This window comes from Cricetulus griseus, assembly GCF_003668045.3.
Source record: "Cricetulus griseus strain 17A/GY chromosome 1 unlocalized genomic scaffold, alternate assembly CriGri-PICRH-1.0 chr1_0, whole genome shotgun sequence".
Classification (NCBI taxonomy): domain Eukaryota; kingdom Metazoa; phylum Chordata; class Mammalia; order Rodentia; family Cricetidae; genus Cricetulus; species Cricetulus griseus.
The window spans coordinates 134,235,602-134,257,269 of record NW_023276806.1 but is presented as its reverse complement, the minus strand read 5'-3'; the positions used below and the strand labels follow the sequence as shown (position 1 = coordinate 134,257,269).

Below are 21,668 nucleotides of genomic sequence, written 5' to 3'. Positions count from 1 at the left end.
CAATGGCGGCAAGCTCTCACATCCTGCCAGCCATGAACTCACTGGGGTTATCAATGGAGACTCCACAGTGTATTGTGTTGCTCTGCTACAGTGTTCAGTGGGTTGGGACTGTTAAATGCACTTCAACCAGGAGTACTGGGGTTGTAGCCATATCATAATGAAGAGTATCTGAACTTTACATATACATCCCATACTGTATATAGACCAGGCTGGGAAGGTGGCTCAGTGAGTAAGAGCTCTTGCTCTGCAAGCATTCAGACCTGAGTTCAAGTCCTCAATACCCATGTAAAAAAAAAGCCAGGCATGACTACACATGTTTGTAGTCTCAACACTGGTGGGTAGAGACAGGTGGATTCCTCAGAGTTCACTATCCAGCCATTGAAATTCTGTTCAGTGAGAGACCCTGTCTGAGGCATTAAGGGAGAGTGACAGGAAGACATTGCACACCCTGCCTGATTTCTGCATGGGCAAAGCACAGCCATGTTCATCTGCCTGCTTATGTACTAGCACCACACACATGATTAAAAATACATATATATCCAAACTGATAGATAATGAAAACTTGTCTTAAAGGAACTCTTTCCAAAAGGAGGAAAGTGGAATTTGGAAGTGGTAGAAGAAGGTCATCGTACACAATCTAGGTGGCAGCCCTAGTTTTCCCTCTGAGATGTAGAAGAGTGGTGTGGCATCTATTTGAGTCCCTTTGGATTGGATGAAATAGAGCACCTTCTTGTTAGCATCAGAGAGACTATAGCTTGTCAAGACTGACCAGCTTTCAGTGTGGGATCCCCCTTGTCAGAAGTGGCTTGACGTTAGGCTCCTTTGGTCCTGGAGACTTGGACAGCTTAGCAGCTCCAGGAGATAGTAAAGTATCTGAGGAGTTGCCAAATAACTCAGGGCACCTACGTCAACAAGCCATCTGACAAAGCTTCCCAGGTAAATGAATACTGGCAAAAATGGGCAAAAGGGTACCTGGCTAAAGACCCATCCAAGGGCCTGCTCATCCTTCCGTTAGGAAACAAAGTACCTGTGCCTCCCCTTGGGGAAGAACGAAGAGCTTGACTTTCTTATGCATTGCTGGGTTCATAGCTGATGACCTGGCCACAGAGAATAAGATAAAAGCCCCAAAATTACTTAATATAAATTGCATATGGCATTGGATCCTTTAAAGGCAAAGAACCAAAGAAAAATTGTATCTTTTGTGGCTAGTCATGTGTATGTATGCTTGGAGAATATACTACATGCATGCCTGTTACATGCAAAGGTCAGAAAAGGGCATTGACCTCCCTGGAGCTGGAGTTATAGATGATTGTGAGGCCCCATGTGGTTGCTGGGAATCCAACCAGGTCCTGTATGAGAGCAACAAGTGCTTTTAACTGCTGAGCTATCTCTCCAGGCCCAGTTCCTTGTTTTTTGTTTGTTTGTTTGTTTGTTTGTTTGTTTTGTTTTTTGGTTTTGTTGTTGTTGTTTGTTTGTTTGTTTGTTTCGAGACAGGGTTTCTCTGTGTAGCTTTGGAGCCTATCCTGCACTCGATCTGGAGACCAGGCTGGCCTTGAACTCACAGAGATCCACCTGCCTCTGCCACCAACACCTGGCCAGTTCCTTGTTTTTTAAGTTGAGTTTGTGTCACAGGCTTTGTGGTATTGTTGAGTGAGATACGGAGTGTGAAATACTTGTATAAGGTGCACAGTATTCTCTAATCAGTCAAGTCCAACTTGGGGGTAGGAAATAGACCAAACCTCCACGCTGATAGAGCCTTGGAGTTCAGGAAGAGGACAAGGGTGCATGGGGACACTCCTGTTTATTAGCACTAAACTTCAACTTCTGTTCTTTAGTTTCATTTGTTTGTTTTGTTGGGATGGGGGGGGAGTTCCTTTGTTTGTTTGTTTGTTTGTTTTTGTTTTTCAAGGCAGGGTTTTTCTGTGTATCCCTACCTGTGTCCTGAGACTCCCTCTGTAGACCTCAAACACAGATCCACCTGTCTCTGTTCCTGAGTGGTGAAATTAAAAGTGTGTGTTCCACCACCACCAGGGGTTATCCTTTGGTTTCTAATGGTGAATCAGTGCTGACTACACTTTGGGCATGGCTCCTACATGGGCATGTCATTGGTGTGTAAAACTAAATACAAGAACTGCTGTCCCTGTCTTGAAATTTTCTAGATATTCATTTTGTTCTGGGGCCCACAAATTAAGTAGTGGTTTCTCCTGCCCTAAGATTTTTGGAAGGCTGTAATAAGAGAATTCAGAAAGCATAGAGCATAAAAATCATTAAATGGATATAAAAATTGTGCTTGCTCGTGTGTGTGTGTGTGTGTGTGTGTGTGTGTGTGTGTGTGTGTGTATCAGGGTATGCCGTAGTGACTGTGTGGGGGTCAGAGGACAATTTCAGGTGTCATTTCTCACCTTCTTCCTTGTTTGAGACAGGGTCTATTGTTCACCAGTTTATCTGGCTGGGCCACAGCTTCCAAGGATTCTCCTGTCCCTTGGCCTCCTGCCTCATCCTGGGAGAACTGGCATTGCCAACACATATTACAGTGCCGGCTTTACATGGCTTTAGGAACTTGAACTCGGGTCTTGTCTTCATCCTCATGCAGCAAGGACTTTACCTACTGAGACATCTCTCCAGCCCTAGTTATTTTTCATGAGCAAAGACAACCATGATGAGAACATTTAAGATATCTAATTATGAAAATGTCAGTAATAATGTCACTTTAAAGACAATGAAACCAAGGCTCGAGAAATTAAATAACTCATTAAAATCACAAAATTAATGACTACAGAACTGGATGGCTCCTAATGCAGGCTGGCTCGATTACATATTAGCTTTCTTCCTTCCCAGGGGAGCTTCTCTCCATAACCCTGCCTGGTATCGGAGCTTCCTTGTTACCTATCAGAGTTCCTAAAAGCAGCCAGGGCTCCCCCCAGATCTGGAGCCATTTGCAGTCCTACTGGACAGACAGGAAGACAAAATCTCTTCGCCCTCAGTCATCCTGTCTGTCTCTTGCCATTCTCCCTGCTGTGCCCATAACTACTGCACCAGAGCTCCCCAGCCTGGTAACAGACAGTTCAGCTTGCTTCCCTGGTTCCTGGGAGCCTGAGCTTCCAATGCCTAGCACTCACTGATACTTTCCAAACCTTCAAGAGCATCAGTAGGGATCTACTGCTTTGGGAAGGAGGCTATGGGAAATACCTGTTGTAGGTTGAGCATCCCTAATCCCAAAATCCAAACTCTGAGATGCTCTCAAACCTGACAGTTTCTGAGTGTTGACATAATGCCTTAAGTGGAAAATTCCACACTGGACCTCATGTAACAGGCTGTAGTCAAAGCACATACTGAAAACCCTGTATGAAACTGCCTTCAGACTATGTGTAAGGTGTTTCTGAAACATAAATGAATTTTATGTAAACGTGGGTCCCATTATGTATCTGGAAATATTCCAGTTGTGCCCCCCCCCAACACTTCCTGCCCTAAGCATTTCAGAGAAGGGATACTCAACTTGTACCAGTTAACTGAGGGTGTGGCCATCTGTTCTACAAGGGGGATCCCTTGCCTTCCTACAGTGGCTGGCCATGAATGTACACTGCCCACTCATCTCCACTGTAAGGAAAGGCAGTCCATCCCATCACAGTGCCCTCATGTAGGAGTTAGGCGGGATGTGGGGAGGTTCTAACACAGATATGCGGGTCTGTAGCTTTGGCAGGGAAGTCAGAATGTGACCAGTTCATCTCACAGATAGCTAGATTTGGATTTCGAGTGTAACGATGAGACTGTTGTTTCAAAGCAGCCCTGCGTGCGGCTGTTTGTTCAGAGGCTTTTGTAATGTGAACAGAGATTTGCAGGGAATGGGAGAAGCCATCTGTTCTGGAATAGTCTAGAAAAGGCTACATAGCAAACTGGAGGAGGGCTCCTGACGTGTGTATCTAGTCCCACTGTGAAGGATCTGGCTGTTCTCCTGGGTGTGCAGCTCTGAGTGGCAAATCCATGGGAACTACAGTTAAGTGAGGGCAGAGAAGGGCAAGGGAGCAGTCAGGGTAACCTTGCTGGCCTTCAGTCTAGCCAACATGCTTTCCAGAAAGCGAAACCACACTTACTCCTGAGCCAGTAGCTATGCATGCCTTTGATTACAATTAACTTATCAAATTCAATAACGACAGCCCTTGGAAGCTTTTGTTTACTCATCTCTGTTAGTGTTTAAATTCTGAAATGTATTTGCTTCCCTCAGAATAGGAGACAGTTTTCCTGTTTTTGAACTAAGGCTTGTCTCAATTTGCAAAACATACTCAAGTTTTATTTTGTCCTCTAAAATCAGTGTGTGGCTTTTTCTTTTTTTCTTTCTTTCTTTCTTTCTTTCTTTCTTTTTTTTTTTTTTCTTTTTGCTATTAGGCATTCATGCAGCCTCACTTGCTGGGAAATGAGTTCACACATTTGGAGTTTCCAAGGAGAGTGCAGAGGAAGGAACTTGGGAAGAAGATGCTGTACAGAGACTTTAATATGACAGGCTGGTAAGAGCGCACCTCACGCCGCCTACGCACTGCCACACGGTATAAAGCCACCAACATGAATGCAGCCGGGGATCTGGACTCCAGGTGAAGGACAAGAGCCCACAACCACATAGGACCAATGCTCAGTCACCTGTGCTACTTACTCTCTACTTGTCTGAGACCCTCCATGGAGACACCAGATGCCATGAACCTGACTTACTTCCTTGATTCACATAACCCAATCATTTGGAGGCTTTTAAAATGTATTATGCTTTATGTTTTTAGAGCAGGACAATCAAAGAGATAGAAGGAATGTGACTTAGTGAGCCACGCTGATTTGGGTTTGAACTCCAACTCTTGATTTTCTGAATGAGCCATGTGGATAAAATAACCTGAGAGCCCATTTTTTTCATGGATGAAGTGGCAAAGGGTATCATCTGTGGAGGATCTTTGGGAAACCTGGGAGAGATGAGCTGTTTTCTTTAGAGTTGCCCCTCAGTATCCATAGAGGTTAATTAGCTACCAGTATGCAAATCTGAGGATGTTATAGAAGATGGCACAGTGTTTGCATTTAGTCCATCCATAACTTCCCTTTATATTTCAAATTCGTGTAGACTACTTGAAATATTCATCCCAATATAAATACTATATACATAGTTGTTTTATCATTTAGGAAATAGTGACAAGAAAACTATCGGGGCATTTTCACTAGATACTTTGAAAAATGTATTTGCCATCTGCAAATGATTGAATCCACAGTTACAAAACCCATAGACAGCCTGGGTATGTTTTATTACATTGAGGGTGAAGTAAGAATTCCTGACATGGTTGCCTTAGTCTCTAAACACAAGCACCAAGACCTTGACCTACAGCTGACCAGCTGACTAATGTTGACTAAGACCCCATTCATGGTCTGAATAACAGTCAGGATGATGGAGTTCCATGACCAGGAGGTTGGAGCAAGAAAGTACTGTCTCCCATGTTGAAGAGTGTGTGTGTGTGTGTGTGTGTGTGTGTGTGTGTGTGTGTGTGTGTGTGTGTGGTGATGATGGGCTTTTCTATCCTGAGATCCTCATGAGGGGGTCTCTAGCCAACAGGAAGGACAGTAGAAGGTTGAGACAATTTGCTCTTTTCCTCACTATGTCACAAATGTATTATTATCTCTTCTTCATGGTCAACAGTTGTAACAGGTGATCATGGCCCAGACTGCCAAGATGATGACTTTGAAGTTGGTACATTCAGAGTCCTGAGGGACCAGTTTGTCCTTTGGGGCTTGTTTGTTTGTTTGTTTGTTTGTGGTTTTGTCTTTTGCTAGGTGAAGAAGCAGATCCCAACCCCAACCTACTCTTATTCCTCTCAGATAAAATCAGTAAACCATGGTTGGAGAGGCACCGTCTGCCCACCACCTGTTTCTGTAAATTAGTGTTTAAAGCCCATACCTGCTTGTTTCAACTTTGTAGCTGCCTTCATAGTGCCATGGGGTGCTGTGTGTTATGGAGTCCTCAGAGACTGTGTAGCCCAGAGAGCCCAAAAGATTTGTCCCAGCTCTGAAACAGGAGTAGAGAATCAGAAGGGCTCATGATATTTCCAGCTATGAGTTTTTAAGTCCTGGAGTCATTATTCTCACCTCTTCTAATCCGGTTGAGTCCAGTCAGGAAAATGAGCGTTTCTTGTTAAAAATCAAGTAAATAAGGTAAGGGAGGATATGGTTTGGAAATACATGGATGGACTTAGATGTAAGTATTGTAGAATTTGGAAATGCAGCAAGAAAAGTGATGAGTGCATGCAATTGTAAGCATGATAAGGTGGGAAATGTCTAAACAGGGGAGAGATGATGGCAACAGACTGAGCTTGTATTGAAGGAGACGTGGGAAGCGAGACAGTAATTTAGATTTACTGTGGGATGATATAAGCTGCTAATGTGTATTCCTGGAGACAATTAAATGGAAATGTTTTCAGAAGGTTATATTAGGGGAGGTGAGGAGTAGACTGGCTTCAGACAGCAGAAGACTTGGGTACACAGAGAAAGATGGGCATAGATAGGTATATATAGATACATGAGATATAGATAGAATGTGTAGTCTCTCAACCTAGTAAAAATGTAAATGGACAGGACACAAAGTGACGTGGTTCTAAATACACGGAGTAAGTAAAGAGCAGCTTTGGTGGTCCATTTAAACGTCTTCTCAGAGTGAGTGTGAGCTGCTTAAGAGACACGAGTACCTGGACCTGCTTGTCACAGAGAAGCAAGCAGCAGCAGTATCACAGGATGGAGGGGGAATGGATACCCCTGATGGTGAGGGGTAGGCCATCCTGAAGAGTGGACAGAATTGCTTTTGAGATATGTTGAGATTGGGACAAGGCTGTGTGCTTATTCTTTCCAAACCAGAGGTTCGAATCAGATTAGAACCCTAAGAATCAATGCCGTGCCTCTGATGTCCTAGGTCGAGTGTCTTTGTGGCAAATACTTGTGGTGTTAGTTCACTGAGGTGGAGAGGGAGCATAATGTCTCTTTCTGGCTGTAGAGAGCACTTGGAAAGAAAGGTGTCATCACTTTAATGGACAAGATGCCTTCAGAGGCTGTAACTATTCACTCAAGCTGTGTGATGAGGTTAGGGGTTTATATTTGTTAATGTTCCTTTTTTCAGTCTCTTGAGACTATACTTAAGGTTTTTTGTTTGTTTGTTTGTTTGTTTGTTTTTGAGTGGCTCATATACCTTTTCCTTTAACAAGGCTAAAGTGTCCTCATTTTGTAATTTTTTAAAAGTAAGTTCAGGAGCTCGATTATATCCGACTTTCATATGCTCTTCCCAGAGCAGTGGGTGGGCGGACCCTTTGTTAGAGAAGCTCTCTGCCTTCCCACTCTCCGGTGTGTGTTAGCACGGTGCTACACAGAGCTGATGAGCTGCTTTTAATTTCGTGGAACTTCCCTGAACACACTAAATAATTGAGTAGCCAAGACTGAGAATGGCTTTAGTCAGACAGGATTTGAGTTGTTTCCAAGGTAATTCCCAGTGTTGCTGCTGATTTCCAAGCTTGACTGTGAGCAGGATTTATGTAGGCCTTCATGTTTCCTACCTGTTCTTTCTTTTGATTTGAAAATGAGACTTAAGGAGGAGGAAAACGCCCTTTCTATCCTTGTTAGACGAATTTGTGAAGTTTAAAACCCATTTACACCACAGCCTGTGAAGACCCCACTTCTGCCCCACTAGAATATGTTGCATTTCCCCCTCTAGCAAAGAGCTTCCGACCAAGAATTGGCTTGTTGCTCTTGTTTAGCTTGTTTGTCTGGTTAGGTTTTGAAGGGAGTTGTTGAAAAAGGGTCTCACATAGCGTAGCCTAAGCTGGCCTAGAACTTTTGATGTAGCTACAGATGGAAGCCAGGGTCTGTGTATCCTAAGGAAGTTCTCTGTCATAGAGCTCCAGCCCCACGGGGGAATTTAGACAGTTAGACAGTAGGGCTATACTTCTGATCGTTCCTGATTCCTCCCAAGTGCTGGGATTGTAGGTGTATGACATCACTCCTGATTTTACAGTCCTGAAGATGGAACTCAGGGCTTCATGCATGCTGGGTAAGCCCTCTACCAACTGAGCTGCCAGCCCTGGCCCCAAGGAGTCATTCTAAAACATGATGTCTGCTAAGCTTTCTTGGTCATCTGCAGAGGAGAAAGGGTTGTAGGATTTATTTATGAGAAGGCAGAACGGTTTGCAGTCTGTTTCTTTTCCCAGTAAATTCTTAAATGCCTACCAAGTATGGTTGTGGTAGCTGCAGGTGGACTGCTGAACAACGAGAGGATGTCCACTCCAGGATGCAAATGATTCCTTACCTCACAAAGACAGCCTTGGGCTATGAACTCATCTCTCTGATATGGCTAACAAAGGTCCACACACTCCAGTGCAGTTAAATCCCTGCAGGAAATTCTTTTGTTGTGGAGGATATTTTCACTTCACTTATTGCTGGCTGACAGGTATTGGAAGAGCTGAGAGCCAAGTCCTGTGACGAAAGCTTTATCTAACTCCTCAGATTTTACTATTAAAGTAGGCCAGTATACTCAGTAAGTTTTATAGGTAAAGAAACTTGAGGCATAAAAGTTAACATACCCACTGTTGCAGGATTAACATGAGAAAGGGGTAGCATGTGGCCAGAGACACATCGTTTCAGGTATGCATGATTGTCTACTTCTCCGTACTGCCAATGATGGAATGAGACCCCCTTGTTTCTAATCTTTTCACTTGAGCAAATCAAGACCCAGAAGGATTTGCTGTTTGCTCAGCTTCTACCGATACACAAGTGTCAAAGTAAAGACCGGAACCGGACAGAAGTATCTGTCTCCTATTTCAAGACTCCTTCTTAGCTAGTATGCCAGCCAACATCCCCCTAGGTCAGTGGTTCTCAACCTTCCTAACACTTTGACCCTTTAACACAGCTCCTTGTGTTGTGGTGACCCCCCCCCAACCGAAAAATTATTTCATTGCCACTTCATAACTGTAATTTTGCATCATGAATTGTCATGTAAATATGTGATGTGCACGGGGGTCGAGCCCCACAGTTTGAAAACCACGGCTACGGGGTAAGAGTAGACATCTTTACTGTTTTGAGCTCTGATGGAAATGCAAGCAATGCAGTGTAGCCAGGTGCTCACCTTTGCTTCCAGCACTCAGGAGGGAGATCTCTGTAAGTTCTAGGTCAACCTGGGTTACAGATCGAGTTTCAGGCCAACCAGAGCTATACAAAGAAACCCTGTCCCCCCCCCAAAAAAAAAAAAACAAAACCAAAAGAAAGAAATGTAAGCAGTGGACCCTGATTACATGGGTATCTCCTTAGCAATCCTTTATGGATAGAAGGATGAAAGGACACATCTTGAACTGCAAGACAGTGACTTTTCTCACTTCCAGTGTGACCCGATGGACTGTTAGTCAAATTAAACTGGGATGCTTCCCACTTTTCACCCAGAGTCCACGCATGCTTTGGGGGATGGTGATGGTTTCGTAGTATCTCCAAAGAACCCATGCATAGGGAAATTGACGCTGCTCATTAGGGGAGCCTTGCGCCAGCACACTGTGTCGTGTGTGCAGCAGGGAGGAAGTGCGGAGAGGATGTCAGCTCTGGGAAGCCTTGTCTCATAATTAAAGATGAGTCTGTTGCCTCCTGACAGGGACCCTTTCTCTCCCACCGTCTTGCTTTCCCGGAGACTGTGGAGCAGCTTGGCAGGCCCAGATTGTTTAGAGGACAAAAGGTTATTGTCACCAGGCCCATCATAATGAGATTGGTTGCTTCCCGGCTCCCCGCCCCTCCCTCCTTCCCCCTCTGCGATAGTTTGCTCTGCAGCTTGATTTACAAAGGCTTTGTCTGAGCACAGCAGCTCCGAGTCGGCCCCTGGTGTGGCCTTCCCTTGCTCTCCCCATCCACCCACTCAGCTCTCACCTTCTGTGCCTTGTGTCATTGGTCCTGGTGCCAGAATCCCCAAGCTGCTGCCCCTCCTCCCCAGCCCTTTGTGTCAAGCTGCTCTTGCAGGATGTACCCCGTAGCTGGCATTGTGTCAGCTGGAGAGCTCCGTGGCCCAACCCCGCAGCCCTCTGAGCTGTCTTGGGCTGTAATTTGCTGGCAAGCATCTTTGTTACTGACTTGAAACAACAGTTTCTCACAGCTGGCTCTGTGGCACCAGGTCCCTGCTCCTGGGACTGCCGGCGATTTTGCTTTCTCATGTAAGGCTCCATGTTCTCTGTGCCCTTCATCCAGCCACATGGGGTGCCGGGCCTCAGATGACATTGGTGTGGGAGGGGGCTGAGACCTCACCCCTGGCTTCAGGCCAGATTCTCCAGCAGCTGTTGTGGGGCTGATGGGATTTGTAGAGAGGGTAAGGGTCAAAGAAGAAAAGTCCATCATTGCAAATATGAGATTTCTTCCAGATGGTTCTGGGTAGAAGCAGTGTACACCAGACTTCTTCCTTCAAGCAAAGCCTCCCTAACTTTTGTGTTCACGATGGTCCTATTGAAGGGGCAGTGGCCGGAGGCTGTGCTGGTGGCACGAGGTCACATGGCTTATTACATGGGAGATGGGCCTTTTGATGTTATGCTCTACTGAAGCCTCTTGTTGGTAAAATGCTTTTGGTGCCCATCGCTACCAACCTGTGAGTCCAGAGGGGGCTTGGGTAAGCTTTGCTCTGCCTTTTTGAGCTTCTGGAAGAGGCAGAATCCAAAGACATTAACCTTTTATTTTCATCTCTTGCGACCCTTAAATGTCTAACGGCTCTGTTAATGATGTGTCAGGATAATTTCCTCCTCCTCTGTTTCCTTAAAGCTATGAACAAATTGGGATTTTTCCAATGGGGAGCAAATGGAATCAGCCCTTGTTTTCTCCACTCAGCACTGCCTACTTCAATGAAAGCAAAGGAAATCTCTCCGTTTTTTTCGTTGCTCTCAAACACAACATCCAGTAGCCACATGGGGCCTCTTAAATTTCAATTAGTTAAAAATTAAATAAAATTAAAAATTAATTCACCAAGTCTCACTAGCCACATGTCATTTGCTCAGTAGCCACACCTGGCCAGTGGCCACTGAATTGGATGCTGCAGAACAGAGCATTTACATAATCTGGAAAGTTCTATTGGCCCAAGCTATGGTCTAGATAATAGGAGTAAGAGTAAAATTTTAGAGTAAGTTGCAGGAAGTTGTCTGTAGCTAAACATCCCAGCAGAGTAAGGTATCTAAACAGCTGCTCAGACAGTTAGGGATGTATGTGGCTTGGTGGGTAAAGTGCTTGCCTACCATGTAGGAAATCCTCAGTTTAATCTCTCGAACCATATAAGCTGGGCATAGTGGTACGTGTCTATAATGCCAACACTTGGGACGTGGAAGGAGGATTAGAAATTCAAGATCATGGATGGATAGATAGATAGATAGATAGATACATAGATACATAGATAGATACATAGATACATAGATAGATACATAGATAGATACATAGATAGATACATAGATACATAGATAGATAGCAGGGAAAGCCAAAGGAAAGAGGCCCCCTGACTAAGACAGCTGGGGAATGGGCTTTCAAATGTCCAGGGGCTTTTGTCATGGTGTTTAGGAATGACTAACTCATGCTCAGCTGTCCCTTTGCTGGGCAGCAAAAAAAGCTGCATGCTGCAGACCATGAAGGGAAACCTTGCTCATCTGCCCAAATAAGTAGCTTTCTCCCTCCCGCCCTCTCCCTCCCGCTCCCTCTCTCTCTCCCCCTTCCTCTCACTCCTAGCCTCTCCCCACTGCTCCCCTAGGCTGCTACCAGATGCTGGTACTTCCCTTCTTGCCTTTTCTTTTACTTCTTGGGAAGTAGTTCAGATCCTGAGGATCTGATTAAAAAATAAGTCCATTTTCAAGGCTTTCCATTCCATTTCAGGTGACCTTTATTCACAGTCTACAGCCTAGAAGCCCAGCTCAGTCATGAAAGATCCAGCCCCACAGCCTTCGGCTTTTACCAATAAAAAAGACAACATTTTCTGGAAAGAGAAACAGCCCCGAGTGGGGGTGTGGGGTCGCTGGATCAAGTTGCACAAATACTGTCCATACAGCTTCTGTCTTCTCAATTATTGCTTTCTTCCTCGCTCTCCATCAGTACATACGGACATACGGGTAGATCACGGGAAAGGGAGTGAGCATATGAGAAGGGCTCAAAGCCAGCTCCAGAGCAGCACCCACATTTAATACAAATTGATTTATTGAATCAAGCCAGAAGCCCTGTTACAGGAACCCCAGGCTTTCTCCTCCCTCATACCACCTCATAAAGTTGCATTACTGACACTCCTCATTAGCTTGCCCACTGATCCCCAGGCAGCTTTTAAAGGGACACTGCCCTTCTCTGGGGCTTGAATTTATATGTTGGTCATGCCTGTGGGTCTAATTAACCCAGTATTATCAGTCTTACTTAGAAAGCCTGCATTTTCTAGTAGCTTGACTCTCAACTCTCACAGAGTAATTGAAAAATTCAAACTCTCTACTTTTTTCCCTTCTTTTTGCTCTTAATCACTCTTAACCCAATCTTTGGAAAATTTGCTGGCAGATGTCTCTGGCTGGCGTTTTGGGGGCGCAGAAGGATTTCTCAGTCCCACTCTGCTGCAAATCCTGACATTTCTGTTGTGCCGTGGACCGCGCCGGGAAGCTTTTTAGACTCACCAGAGAAATATCACATTTTAATTTTATAATTACTTCAGAAGAAAGCAAGCCTTTCCCTAGTGAAAGCTGGTATTCATTTCCTCCCAGCAACTTGTGTTTTCATAGTTTAACGATTATGGTCTGCCTTGGCAGCCATCTGACAGCCGAGAGCAGTGTGAAAATCTTGACTCTGCAGAGATCAGGGTGAGGGCTTGGCGATTGTCTCAGGGAACTTTTACCCCAAACCTCAGTAGACTTCAGGGTACGAGGGTTATCTGGAGCCCAGATTGAGCCCCTCAAAGGCTTCTTGTTCCAAGTTCGAGGCAGGAAAGGGAGGCGAGAGCCACAGTGAGACCGGGTCAGCACCATGTGGAGAGTGGCCTGTCCCTGGCTCACACAGCCAGGATGATGAATGGTTATTTGCAATGTGCATGTTCTGCGTCTTTTCAAGATCTGCAGCTCTTGCTGCAGGAGCAGCAGGGAAGAAAGCCATCCCTGCTGTGTGCAGCACATCTCCTGACAGTGATGAATGGCTCCCACTCCTGCCCCATGCAGGAGGCCAGGGGAAGCTATGGGGTCTTTACAAATGGAGGCGAGCCAAGGCAGACAGGCTTTGTCAGGCCACTGGGAAGAGGAAGAAAAGAGACACAGACTGTCTTGCTCCCTATTGATGGGGCACCAATGTGCCCACTCACACAGACCCTCACCTCTCCTCTTCTACAGCAGGATGTTCACTATTACTAAAGTATCCAAGCTGCTTCCTAGCCTTCCTTTCTTCTCCTCAGAGTGGCTGAGGAGTCATACCATCCCCATACCCCCTACTTAGGTTGTATCTACTGTTCATATCCCATGTATGCTAGCTGGGGCTGTGTAACACACGGTGCCCACACAGCTTCAAGTCATCTGGGAGAGTTTGAGAATGTCACAGGCCTTCAGCAATTTCTGTTGAAGTAGATGGGATCAGGGGTCCACTAAGATTTTGCAGATCTATGTTGTATGTTTGTTGCATATGAAACATTACATTAAGAACAGGTATGATGAAGCCATGCTACCTTGCTGGGTCAGTTACCACTATATGGCTTTTACAAATCATGCCACTGCACTCAGCTGTGGTTCCTCCATTTGTGATACAAGGCTAATTATAGTACCAAATAGTGCTTATATTATGAATTTATGTGCTAGGTAGGTGCCCAGCAGATGTCTTGTCCTAAGTGCTGGAGGAGTATCTAATTCTATGATCACTAGATATATGTGTGTGTTAATATGTATATGTGTGTGCGTGTGTGTTTGGGTGTGTGTATTGTATGTGTGTGTGTGTGTATATGTGTGTGTGTATATTATGTGCATGTGTGTTTGAGTGTGTGTATTGTGTGTGCAAGTATGTGCAAGTGTGTATTGTGTATGTGTGCATATTGTGTATGTATATGTGTATGTGTGTGTGTGTGTGTGTAAGCTATATAGGATTAATAAATGAATTGGGACTTATAATCCAGAAAGCATTCAAATGTTTAGTTTCCCAAGGTAATGAGAAGCTAGAAATCAAAAAGGGAAAGAGGCAGTTTAGAGATGCAAATGTCAGCGGTGTCAGGGTATGTTGGCCGGCTCTGCCTGGCAGAGGTGAAGAGACAGGCTCAGCACAGCTGAGGAGACATTGAACTGTATGAGAGAGATGCTCAGTGCTGCCCAGACCCTCATGCCAACCCCTCTCTTCCTAGCACTGATTAGTCAGGTGCTTTTTATTCTATAGGATTCTTCAGGCCTGCACTTGCTTCTAGGTTGTTGACTCTGTACCTTCTTGAGCCATCCCTGTAATAGCTGGGGCACCAAGCTCCTAGATGACTAAATCAAGACCTCCTATTGGAGGGAGCTAATCACATAGGACTGTGGTAGTCTGTAGACTGGATTTACTATGTAGAAATGTAGAAGTTATTAAATACAAGACCTGAAGCAGTCATGGAGGAAGCAGTTGTTTTTTGAGAAAGGAGATTGAGTTTGTGCAGGAGGCTATGTTAGAATCTAAAGGCCTAGACTCAGACAGGGGTCTCAACAGAGCTGGTGCTACCAGAATGGATATTGTTTGCAAAGAAACAGCACAAGCAGAGGCCAAAGGGGTTAAGACAGAATGTGTGTTTTGGGAACTTAGAAGCCAGAGGTGATATTCAAGATGTTTTAATAATCAATGTGGAGAACACAGACTTCGCCTGTTGGATACAAGGGTCCCGGAAATCCCCTGCTGTGCTAGGCATTATTAAGCCTTTATTGACTATTGCATCCTGGGGACTCTGCGAAGGACATGGAATACAGACAGGAGATTCACGGGGCCTAGGCAGTCATTTCACAGCTGGTGTGTAATTATTTCAGTGTGGAGCACACTTAAATTGGTGCATGTCAGCTAGACATCATTGCTTTGCTAGTGGTAGTCCCACATAAGGAACACGGAGGATGTATAGTATAGCACAGGAGCGTGCACGGAGTTGCGATAGCACTCACAGGGGAGCAGTGTCACACTCCCTGGGGAACTTTGAAAGCCATGCTGAAGGTGGGATGAAGCTGCATGACTTTACATTTTCTCCCTTAAGAGCACTATATCTCTGTAAAAGAAGAGCAGAAGAAACACGCAGGGAAGAAACAACATCAGTGGTACGTGGGGAAGAAAATAAGGGCCAGTCTTCCGCCCATCAACAGGATCCTATTTTAAGGAAATTCCAGAGAAGTACGTACCATAAATGCTCTTCCAGATTTCCCAGGTCCTTTACCAGCCTGCCAAGAAAACATTCTTTATCTCCACCCCCACACCTCTGGTTATGGTATTTCACTTTTATGGGAGATTGCTAAGGCTATTTTCCTTCTCTATGCCCACTAAGTTTCAGGGTGAGAAATTGATGCTGCAGGTTTTGAGATAACAGACATTGAAGTGCTAACCCAGTGTGGCCCGGGAGCATCTTCAGAAGCAGTGGGGGCAGGATGCTGATTTAAAACCCCTGAGAGCTGAGCTCACCCCAGGCACCCATCCAGAGAGCTAGCAAACGCCAGCTCTAGACCCTAAAAGATCTCATCCTGTCACTGTGGTCCTCTTAATTTCAGACGACTCCAAGACTTATGCACAAAGAAGGTAAGGTTTTGTGCCTATCCTTGCCGAAGAATTAGTCTTGCTAGGAAGCTTGCTGTGGGCATTCCCCGTCTCCACCTTCCAAGGCTGCAATTACAAGTGAGCTGCCAGGTCCATTGTGCCTTATGTGGGTTTCTTGAGAATCCAAACTTGGCTTTTCACATTTGTTCAGTAAGAGTTTCAACCATTGAGCTCAACCCTGTGCATGCATTTTCTTATTTGTGTAATGAAGATCAACCCTAGCTCCCTTACTCGGTTACTATAAGAATTATAGATGTAAAAAAAAAAAAAAAAAAAAAAAAAAAAAGCTTTGAGTAGAACCCCGAGTGTAGTTGTACAATAACCTGGAAAGAGTGGGATGATAGCAGAAAGGTAACCAGTTTCTGTCTCTGCACCCTGACATCTGTAATAGTTGGTCATCTTGATGCATGAAGCAGGAGTGTGTGCTCCTCCTACTGATGAGGGCAGGCACCTTCAGCCACACCCAGGCCTCTTCCCTGTGAACTAGGATGATGCGGAACCCAAGGGATACGTGTTTGTCTCACTAGCATTTCTGGAGTCTTGGATAGTAATATCTCGTCTGTTAAAACAGAAGGTTGAGTATGTGTAAGGTTGTCCACAACTCTCATGATTTTTACAGATCCAGCAGAAGGCCTGGAAGAGGACCAGCTCACTCTCTGGGGTGCTTGTGCTCTGCCTGTATGGTGTAACCAATCAAGGCCCTTGTACAGAAGGTGTTGACGGATGTATCACTGGGTGTAGTCCCAAGTGTGGCTCCTCCTAGTAGCTACAGGGCTCTAAGCACCATAGGACTAGTGCCCTGATGCCAGAGAAAGAGTGGCTCTGTGAGGGTTGATAGGGCTGGCATGGAGGCACTAGCCTATGCAGTAGGAATCTGCCCTGTGACTGGAAATCTCTTGTGTTGTTTCTCCCTACCATTTGTGGCTATGTGGTCAGTTTTGGTCATCTGATTTTGTATATATTGACATGATGTCATATATAAAAGGCCAGTGTCAATGAAGTTCTTGTTTGTTTCAGAATGAATGGTCCCAGTGAAAGCTAAAATCACTCTCAGTTGGCTATAAAAGCGAGGATCTATGATTAGGGCCTGTGGGGAGAGTTAATGTTATTGATTAGAAAGAACACCAAGCTCTCTTAGGCAAGTGCTAATGCACACCAAGAAAGCAGCGGATCAGAAATAATCATCAAATGTGGAATTTCCCTAAGAGTCATTTCAAATGATTTGTCCCGAAATAGCACTGATTTTTTTTACACACGCTTGATTCTAGTTTTCAGAAATGGGCCCTCAGCATTTTCATCTTCTACGTAAGGCCTTTCTGCTACTCAGGTCGGGGCTGGGAGTCAGTAAATGACCTTAGCTTTCTTTACCTAATTAACTTCAGATTCTAGCACCTGGGCCCAGCCTCCAATAGATGACAGCCAGCAAACATTAGGAATGAGTACGAAACATGAAACACATGACTTTTATCTACTCAAAGCCCTAGTTCCTCGCTCGCTTGGAAGCTTATGAACGTTTTTTATTGTTTGTTTGTTTTTTAATCGAGGACTCATTGTGGGCAGGGACCCATTCATAGACTTCAAAACCAGTTAGCATACAAAGGTAATCATTTCAATAAACCAAGCAGCATTGGATAGAAAGAAAATGCTGATATCTGTGTTGTATATAATAATAAATGTCGGCTTAATATATGCTTGTTTATACCAGAATTAGAAAGATTGATATGTATATTTTTTATGGCTGATCCCAAAGTATGAAACCTCTCCTCTAATCCAGTCAACTTCTCAAGAGAGTATAGAGAGGCCAGTAAGATAAAACCTAGCTCTGGTCGTGTGTGTGTGTGTGTGTGTGTGTGTGTACGTACGTACATGTTTGGGTGTGTGTGTGCACAGCATATATGTGCTCATACCTGTGGACATTAGAGATTTATGTCAGATGTTGTCCTGTACCCTTGGATTTTAAAACTGGGTCTCTCACTAAACCTAAAGCTTGCCTTTGGCTACACTGGCTGTCCAGTAAGCTCCAGGAACCCACCTGTCCCCCTATCCACCACCACCTAGAGCTGGGGTAATGGACATGTGCCTAACATAGTACAGTATCCTACAGTTTGCTTTTCTGTGGCTGGGATAAACCACGACAAAAGCCAATTTGGGGAGGAAAAGATTTATAACATACATTAGAGTCAGTCTATCATGAAGGAAGTCAGGACAGGAACTCAAGGCAGGAACCTGGAGGCAGGAGCTGATGCAGAGGCCATGGAGGGGTGCTGCTTACTGGCTTGCTCCCCATGCTTGCTCAACCTGCTTTCTTATAGAGCCCAGGATCACCAGCCCAGTGATGGTCCCACCCACAATGGGCTGGGCCCTCCCCCATCAATAATTAATGAAGAAAATGCCCTATAGATATGCCTACAAGCTAATCTGTGTCAGGGTAACAAAATCTACCCAGCACAGGCACTTTACCTATTGTGCCATCTCCCTGGCCCCTTCTGTTTGCCTCTTTCCCTCACACATAGGCCTGGCGGCTACAAGAGGAACATGATTACCAATCCCCAAACTTCAAACTCCAGATACGGTCCAGTTCAAGCAAGCTAATGTGTGAAAGAAAAGCAACAGGAATTTTCCCAGGGATCATGGTTCAGCTCTGTCACCAGGGAGATTTCCTCCCCAGGACCAAACCTTAAACCTCGTTAGGGGATGCTTTCCTAGAAAGACCAGGAGGCCCCTTTGATGTGGCTGAGATGGGGAAGGTGTTTAACTCCTCGTTTTGAACCTCGGTGTGCATCAGTGATGTGGTTGCCAACCCTGTTTGGTCTCTCACCAAACATGAATCATTTTCAGACAGCTCAAACTTGGTATTTGTACCTGGGTCTGACAGAGATGCATCAAACTGCTTAATGGCTTAACACTTATGACTGGCTAATATAAATGACACTCCAGGGACCAAAATTAGAAAAGAACAGATTTCTTTAGGAAGCCTCAAGTTGGCCTCACCAGGGGTCATATAACTGAATAGCTATTGAAAATTGCTGCAGGCACATGGATGTAGGAAGCCAGTGAGTCAGACTATCACACGCATGCACGTACAATTTAGATTTGAAGGTAATTCAATCCTGCCGGGCAGTGCTGACCCTATAGCCGAGAAGTCGAACCAGGCCAAAACATAAAGACTAGACTCCAAACTACCTTGCAGATGCCAGATATCTCTTAGTTCCCTCAGTCTTTCCCCAGGGACCCATCTTCCACAACTCCGGTAAGAGTCTGCTCTTGTTAAAGCCTGTGGCAGACTCAGTGTCCCTGACTGTCTGGCCCCATCTTTCCAGCAAGCCAAGTTCCCATCCACTGGCAAGCTTAAGGTACGTCTGAGGGCTTTCTCTAACACTTGGAAGCTAGGGGAAGAAAGCCTCTTCAAAGATAACATTTGAAAAGTAATAGTAGGACTTAAATATCGAATCTTGTGACTATGAAGGAGCCGTGTGTGTGTGTGTGTGTGTGTGTGTGTGTGTGTGTGTGTGTGTGTGGTGTGCACATATGCGCCCTCACACACACAGAGCTGGGAATGAGCGGGTGAGCTGCCTGCTACCACCACACCAAGAGCAGGAAGCAGCCTCTATTTCCGAGACTCTGTGGTCAGGCTCTGGGCTTGATGCTTTTGGAAATACAGATGGCTGGCAGAAAATAAGGAAGCATGAGGTGGCCGCCAGTCCCACATTGCTTTTTCCAGGAAGGCCTACAAAGAGTGGGAGTGGGGCGGGCCAGTCAGGGGAGAGCTGTGACAGATTCCAGTATTGCTTAATTGGGGCATTGCCAAGCTCTGAGAGCCACTGCTGGCATTTGGGCTTCAAGCCTGAGCGATGTTTCCTCCTGGGCCTTGTGGGATGTGAGTCGCTGTTGAGACTTTGTTCTAGGAAGGTAGCAGTGAGGACAGGAGGGCAGGCTGCTTCTTTCCACCATCCCTCCCTCCAAGTGCCATGGTCCTGGTGTAAAGTGACCTGCCTAGGCTAGGACTCTGTGCTGTGAAGAAAAGAGACTGCATGTGGCTCTCTCCTCCCTCCTGGAGAGGCAGTGGGCTTCCACCTAAAAGGGAAACCAGCCCAGTAATTCTCCCTTTAGATTGCTGTTTAGATCGCAGGCATCCTACTGAGGCCTGGGGCTTGTCTGGATAAAGGTGCATTCAGGCTTATATATCATTGGTTGACAGCAGAAAAGGCTTAAGTTGCTTAAAGGGTTCTGTGTCTCTATGGGCATGCACTGTTTTGCCTCTGGTGGCCAGTTCTTTTTTGTTTGTTTTTTTGTTTGTTTGTTTGTTTTTCGAGACCAGGTTTGTCTGTAACTTGAAAGGCTATCCCAAACTCACTCTATACCAGGCTGGCCTCGAACTCACCTTTCTCTGCCTCCCCAGTGCTGGGATTAAAGTTGTGCACCACCACCAGCCAGTCATGGCCAGTTCTTTAACTCCACATCTATATTGAAAGAATGAGGTTTCTGTGACCCTGATAGTCCCAACTCATGCTTCATTAGCAGGCTGTCCATCATAAAGTGCCTATTTGCATTTGAGTCTTGAGAGCATGGTCCCAAGTATCCAGTTGAAGAAGCAAGTTCAGGCATTTCAGGGACTTTTCCTGCATTCACGCAGCTAGTACACGTGAGGATTGCAATATGACTTCCAAACCACTGACTCCGAGCTTGGTGAGCTGTAGTTCACCACAGTGGGCTCTGCCAGGAGGGAGGAAGATCCAGGAAGAAAGGTCCTCAGGGGAGGAGAGACATCCAAGGCAATGTCGAGAGGTTAGTGGAAGAATGTGACTCACTCGTGTGTGTCACTGGAGATCACAAGGCAACGGACCAAAGATTCTGCTGTCCCCAAAGGGAAAGTGTCCTTCAGTTCCCCCAAAAGGGATCATGTTCTCTAAAAATGACTTTGAAGCTCTGCTAAGGAAACCAGTTTAGGGAAAGAGCAGTTTTTCTGCCCCTATTTTTTTTAGTAAAAGGTCCGTGTGGGAAGTGTTCTGTGTGGTTGATGTCCAAGTGTGAACTCTGGACTCCAGGTAAGGAGTCAAGGTAGAGGACTGGGGAGGTAGTTCAGCTGGTAAAGTTGGTGCTGTGTAAGCACGAGGAGCCACGTTAGTTAAAATAGAGCCTCCGTTTTAATCCCGGGCCTGAGGAGGCAGAGATAGGTAGGTGCTCTGGGACTGGCTGGCTAGGCAGCCTAGACTAACTGGTTAAGCTTCAGGAGAGAGACCATGTCTCAGAAAAACAAAGTGGTTGACCCCTGAGGAATGACACTTTAGGATGTCCTCTGCCTCCATGCGGGAGAGCACAGCTAAGCACCCACACGTGTCAGAGTGGGTGGGAGGGGCTCCTCTGGCTGGGCACAAAGGACTCCCCCAAAGACTAAGAAGAAGAGCTTCATTCTCCTTTTTGGCCTTCTCCTCCCTCCTTCTCTTGCTTCTTGGAACTTAACGTTTCTAAGTCTTTGCTAAAGCCATTCTCCTGCCTCTGCCCCCAATACGGATAGACTACAGATATATATCATAGTGTACGGCTTAACATACTTCTCAAGTGGGAGGCAGACCTGTAAATTGAATTAACTTACAAGATTATGTATGCAAATTAATATAAACTGAAGTTAATACGGTGTCTTGGCAACACCGCACAGTGTGCAGAACTGTGATTTTTTAAAAATGGCCATCCCAAAGGGTATTTAGGAATTACCTATAGAAAGTAGCCATTTGGAGATTCATAAATGGTGTTCTAATTACTTTGCAACATCTATTAATATGTATAAGTAATGAAAAAGACCTGGATTTTTTTCTTTTTTATTAATTTAATTTGTATATCCCAATCCCAGTTCCCCCTCCCTTCTCTCCTCCCACTCCCCCCCCCCCCCCGCACCTCCCATCTGCTCCTCGGAG

The 21,668-nt window shown here is 45.3% G+C and overlaps 1 protein-coding gene across 1 annotated transcript in view; it reads left to right on the top strand.

Annotated features, from left to right (window-relative positions):
• Positions 1-21,668, top strand: part of Ppm1h (protein phosphatase, Mg2+/Mn2+ dependent 1H) — a 238,443-nt gene that overhangs the window by 172,029 nt on the left and 44,746 nt on the right. Inside the window, exon 6 of the mRNA XM_027392288.2 lies at positions 4,384-4,502. Within this exon, the coding sequence (XP_027248089.1) occupies positions 4,384-4,502 (119 nt within the window). The remainder of the gene's footprint in view (positions 1-4,383; positions 4,503-21,668) is intronic.